At 54.1% G+C, this 5,166-nt stretch overlaps 1 protein-coding gene across 2 annotated transcripts; it reads right to left on the bottom strand.

Moving 5' to 3' along the window:
* On the bottom strand, positions 1-2,614 carry PPDPF (pancreatic progenitor cell differentiation and proliferation factor). 2 transcript variants are annotated; one of them, XM_058850768.1, is made up of 5 exons: positions 2,460-2,614; positions 1,658-1,743; positions 814-888; positions 562-658; positions 1-347 (listed from the first exon to the last, which is right to left on the bottom strand). In XM_058850768.1, the coding sequence occupies exons 2-5, from the start codon at positions 1,710-1,712 to the stop codon at positions 242-244; spliced, it is 333 nt and encodes a 110-aa protein (XP_058706751.1). In that variant the 5' UTR covers positions 1,713-1,743; positions 2,460-2,614; the 3' UTR covers positions 1-241. The 2 variants fall into 2 exon arrangements, with proteins under 2 accessions (XP_058706751.1, XP_058706752.1); XM_058850769.1 differs by lacking the exon at positions 2,460-2,614 and adding an exon at positions 2,213-2,236.
* Positions 2,615-5,166: the final 2,552 nt, after the last annotated feature.

Genomic DNA, 5,166 nt, shown 5'->3' with positions numbered 1-5,166 from the left:
TTTTAAAAGGCTGCTCCGGTTTATTCGTTTCCATTGTACAAGTTTAAGGTAATAAAAACGTGTTACCAAGTCTGCTTTGAGAGGGCTTAGTTACACTGGGAGGGAGTAAAAAAGACTGGAGTGGAATCGTCAGGGTTGCTGCACCTTTCCATCAGAAAGCAGCACCTCGTGCTTGGAGCAGCCAGCTACTCTACAGGGAGGGGCTGTGCCCGCCGGGGTGGGCAGCAGTGGCTGTGCCCGCTCACACCGAGGGTCCCGCGCTGGACTCGCTGGCGTGGCGCCTCCGACCTGCAGCTGCCACCAGCCCACAGGCCACCGGTCCTGTGGCCACCCGCAGGGCTCCCAGGCTGCAACACACAGCACAGAGAGAGTCAGCAACCGTGCCAAGCCCTGAATGCGGCGTTACTGCTCTGCATTTATTCCTGCAGCGAAAGGGTGGCAGCCCTGGGCATGCACGTGGTGCATTGGGTCAGAATGCGCCCTGGGGGATGCAGCAGGGACACCCCCCCAGTGCCCTGCGTGCTGCATTGGTGCTCCCCTGTGTCACCTCAAAGCACTCACCTCTCCTGGGACTCTGACACCGTTGTCATGGCTGGGTGAGTTGTCTTCCCAAAGAAGAAGCTGGCCCACCACTGGCCGGGGTCAGACTTGGGCAGGTCTGAGGAATGGTGCATGACAGGGAGAGCCCAGGTCAGTGCAGCCCCATGGCCACTTCACCCTCATCCCACAGGAGAGGCTGGCTCACCTCCAGTAAGATTTCCCAAGGAGGGACTGGGAGGGGAGTCCCCACGAGGCAGGACAGGTGACACTTACCTGGGCCATGGGGGATGACCTCCCCAGAGTACTCTGAGCTGCAGGAGCTGGTGCTGGATGTGGAGCTCAGGCGCCCTGTGGAAAAATCCTGGCCATCAGAACCACTGCTGACCCATGGTCGTGCCACAAGAAGGTAAACACAGCCTTGGAAAAACACAGCTCAGCCTCACCACTAACTCACTCCACCACTTGCCCAGTTTAGCACCAGGCCAGCAAAAACCACTAGGATGGGAATACTGGGGAGATTCCAACTGCAGGGAGCAGGAAAACGCCTGAACACCTCTGTAAGAAAAAATCTGCAACCCCAAGGACAAAATTTAGTGCCTTTGAGAGGCCTTTGCAGATGACTTGAGGCCAAGAGGATGCAAATTCCTGTGCATAATCCATGCACTTTTCGTACAACAGCTACAAGCCTGCTGCTTGTTTCATCCCAGGGGAATCCTTTAATTCCCTCTGGTTTAAGCAATCCATTAAATCAGAAACTCTCTCCCGGGTGAGGTACCAGGAGCAGCCATTGCCCAGACTGGTTCTGCAGATCATTTCTGAAGCAACAGTGCAAGGTGAAACAGTCCACTCCATCCCCTACAAGCTCAGTAGGAAGCGAAGGAGATTTGAGCCCCCTCACCAGCTGGTACAGCTGGGCTGGGGGACCCAAAGGAGGTCTGGGCAGTGGCAGGGACACTGCTGGCTGTCCCCTTTTCTCACCAAACACTCACATGGGGCAGCAGCTGAAAGCACAGACCTGAGCTCAGCTCCATCTCTGCTCCAGCCACATCCCCCCACACCTGGCAGAGACCCCCACATGCTCACCCCCAGCCCACCCCAGCCCCCAGCCTGCCCTTACTTCTGCGATAGTTGTGCGTGGCCATGAGCGAGCCGCTGGATGGGATGGATGCCATGGTTGATCTTGGTTCTTGTGCAGATCTAAACCTGGGAACACACAGGCAGCCGTCAGCACCCACCCTGACCCACCCTGCACCCCCGAACACTGCAGGGGTGCAAATAGAACCAGCGTGGCTCCTGGAGAACCGGGATGTGCAACCCTGCTCTGGGAACAGCGGCTGGTGCTCACCGCACACGGATTAAACCCACAGAGCTCCAAGCGCTACGTGCAAAGCCAAAATAATTCCGTCATACTCAACTGCCTGCCCAGAGCACAGCCTGGCACAGCCCCGTTCCGATCCCCCCCCTCCCCGGGTGTTTTTCTTGCAGGAATCCAGCTCCCCTCCTTGGGTCAACATCTGGAGTTACAAAATCCCAGGCGGATGTTGCATAAGGAGCAAAGAAATCTTGAGCTGGGGCACACACCGAGCGTGTTCCTGCAAGAAGTTCCGGCCCCAGCCTGTTCTCAGCAGCCTCCCCATCACCCACAGCCGGGACAAACCTGTCTGCCCTTCACCTGTGCTGTGGTTCAGCTCCAGTTCTGAACTGGAGAAGTTCTTTCCCTCTGCCGGGTACAAAGCACCTTCCTGCCAGCAGCTGTCTCTTCCCACAGTCCGACCCCTGATTCTCCCAGAAAGCTCTAAAAAAGCCTCAGGGGGGGTCAAACAGCTGCCAACAGCTGGCGGCCACCGAGCGCCAGCGCGGAGAGCCAGCCTTTCCTTAGCGGGGAAACCGAGGCACGGGGGGAGTTCCGCAAGGCAAACCTGGTGTGTGTGCGGGCTCCGGCGGGCAGGGCAGGGCAGGGCAGGGCAGGGGGGTCCGGCACGGGGGCCGCCGATCGCTCGCACCGCACGGCCTGAGCCGCGGCGCTGCCGGAGCGGCTCCGCTCCGCTCGCTTTTATGGGCGGAGGAGCCGCCCCGCCCGCAGCGCCAATGACAGCGGGGCCGCGACAAGGGGACACCCCCGAACCCCCCCCGCCACCCCAAACCCCGTCCGCCCTCCTACAGCAGGTGCTTCCGCTCCCTTTCCGAAGTTTCTCCTTCATGAAACGTGGAAAATGAATAAATAAGGATGCCAGGGATTCTGAGCTGGCTGGGCTTTATCGGTTCTAGGAGAGAGCGCTTTATTAGCGCTTTATTTTTAGGAGGAAAAGCTTGCAGCATGGCCGTATACAACCCACACCACAGATCAGCTCCTCCGTGTTTGGGTACCTGCTCCAGAAACCACTGGTTTTGTGGGATGTGAGTCTGGGAGAGCCAAGGCAATGGGTGTGTGTACAAGGAAGCAGACCTGTTTAAGAGGAACAGAAACTTCACAGAAAATTTCTTTCTGTTTGGAACAGAAATGGGGTTGAGAACAAAACACTCAAAAAGATGCCAGAGCTTCAAGGTATCTCCAGAAAGGCAGTTTGGTAGTTGGTATACCTAAAACGTTGCTCATTTTTTTCTCTCCTGAAATTCAGTAATGCTCCAGAGCAGAGCTTTGCAGCCCAGCACGCTGAGGGTTGCAGCAAAACCTTGCAGTTTGGGCACAGTGGTGGGAAAGAACATTTTTGGGGGGTGATGCTTTAACCATTTTTAGGATTGATGGCAGAAGGGAGCCCACATCCCAGCCTGGGGTGGTTTTGTCACAAACCCATGCAATGAGGTTCGTTCCTCCCCAGTCTGTTTTTTTCCTTAATAACCTGGAGTCATTCTTTAATCACCAGGATGAGGAACCAGTGCCAGGGGAGGCTGCCCTGGGTTGCTCCAGGACATGGATCTCCCTGCACAGCTCATGGGGCAGGCAAAGGGCCGAGCTGCCCTCACGGGTGTGTTTCTCAGTGGGCTGTGAGCACCCCAGCATGGGGACACTCCATGTGAGCCATGTCCCCAGCTGACCCAAGAAGAAGGCCACACTGACCAGTGTCGTGGCCACTGGCAAGGACACTCTATGCACCCTCCCAGGACAGTTTTCAGGGAAAACCTTGGCACCACAAGCCTGTAAATAAATAGATTATTTCCAAAATTTACCCCAGAGGTTAAAGGGCCAGCACAAGCACATGTGTGGTCCAGCTGGGGGCGGACTTCCTCCAGCGGTGCCTCAGTTTCCCCGCTGATAATATTGACGCAGCGCTTTCCAGGGAAGGATTTGGCTAAGGGCTGTGATGGACTTTGAATACACAAATTCCAAGAGGCAGTTTAAACAGCCACGTGGTTGTTTTCATGCCCAGCATAAGGCTTTGCTTTTGTGCTGCGTGACTGGGTTTGATCATTTGATTTCAGGGTCCTTACACTCCCAGCCCATTCGCTCCCAGAGCTGCCTGGATACACAGCATGGAGAGTTCCAGGGCACAGGCTTGGGAGATTTTTCTGGCCCAGAAGGGAATGACAGAAGGCTAAAAATTCAGTGCTTCAGACATGATAAGTCACTTTTGTTTGAGTGTAACCTGTGTCATCTCTCAGGTCCCTCCTGAAGTCCCTGGAGATGTATTCCTGCATTCTCTGTCCTCCTATCATGTACAGAGCAATTACATGTATTGATATAAAGACTATATTCTATAATAATGGGTTACATTCTCCACAGCAGGTACAGGATGGCTGTGCACCCCACCAAGCCTGAGCAGGCTAATTGCTTTAATTAATGATAGAGCAGAAATGAAGAAACCTGCCCCAGCCCCTTTGTGCAATGACACCACTTACACCCACATTTGGGGCTGCTTTTAAAGGATCACCTCATTAAGCAGATAACATGGGGGGTAGGATGCTGCACCCACAGCCATGAGGGGTGAATCGGGGCTTTGCTACTTCAGGGGGATCAGTCTCCAGCAAATCGTGCCCTGTTCTGCTTTTCCTCTCAAAATCAATTCCATTTTTCCCTAATGATGCAGCAGGAGCAGCATGGGTAGGACGGAGCAGCCAGGGGAGACGGATGGAGAAGCCAGTCTGGTTTCCCAGGACAAAGCCTGTTCATATCAGACATGTTGAAAAGAGGAAGATACATTTCATTTATATTGGTCAAGAAATGGTAGTTTTAAAGTGAGCAGATGACAAGATTTGGATAGATTTTTCTCTTTGGTTTTCCTCTCATTAGAGGCTCTAGGCTAGAGCCTAGGACTGCAACTCTCTCCAGTTCGCTTTTCAGCAAGGTTTCTATGGGTTTTTTTTTGTTTATTTTTTTTTGTTTGCTTTTTTTTTTTAAATCTGGCTTTTAGCTTCTGGCAACTGGTTTATGTTATCTGCCATTTGTGAGGCCTTTGTGTCATTTTGAACTTGGCAGAAATTTCTGGAAGCTGGCAAAGCTGCAGAGCTGAAGGAGCTGCTGCCTGTGGACTCCACCAGCATGCGTGGGCCAGCATCAGTGGGTGTTTGGGGTACCCCAATGGCTTCATGCTGCCACCAGATGCCTTCCAGGGATGTGACATCCCAGTGGCTTCAGGAATTTGGTCAAGAAAAGGTTGCCCAGCAGCCCCTCCCCATCGGAGTATGCAG

The sequence above is a fragment of the Poecile atricapillus genome, chromosome 15 (assembly GCF_030490865.1).
Source record: "Poecile atricapillus isolate bPoeAtr1 chromosome 15, bPoeAtr1.hap1, whole genome shotgun sequence".
Classification (NCBI taxonomy): Eukaryota; Metazoa; Chordata; class Aves; order Passeriformes; family Paridae; genus Poecile; species Poecile atricapillus.
This window is presented reverse-complemented; position numbering and strand designations above follow the sequence as displayed.

Bases quoted from the DNA above. Each gene is read 5' to 3' on its own strand.
- PPDPF (XM_058850768.1), bottom strand. From the start codon at position 1,712: ATGGCATCCATCCCATCCAGCGGCTCGCTCATGGCCACGCACAACTAT. The intron at 889-1,657 runs GTAAGGGCAGGC...ATTTTTCCACAG, and splicing joins CACGCACAACTATCGCAGAA to GGCGCCTGAGCTCCACATCC. The intron at 659-813 runs GTAAGTGTCACC...ACCATTCCTCAG, and splicing joins GGTCATCCCCCATGGCCCAG to ACCTGCCCAAGTCTGACCCC.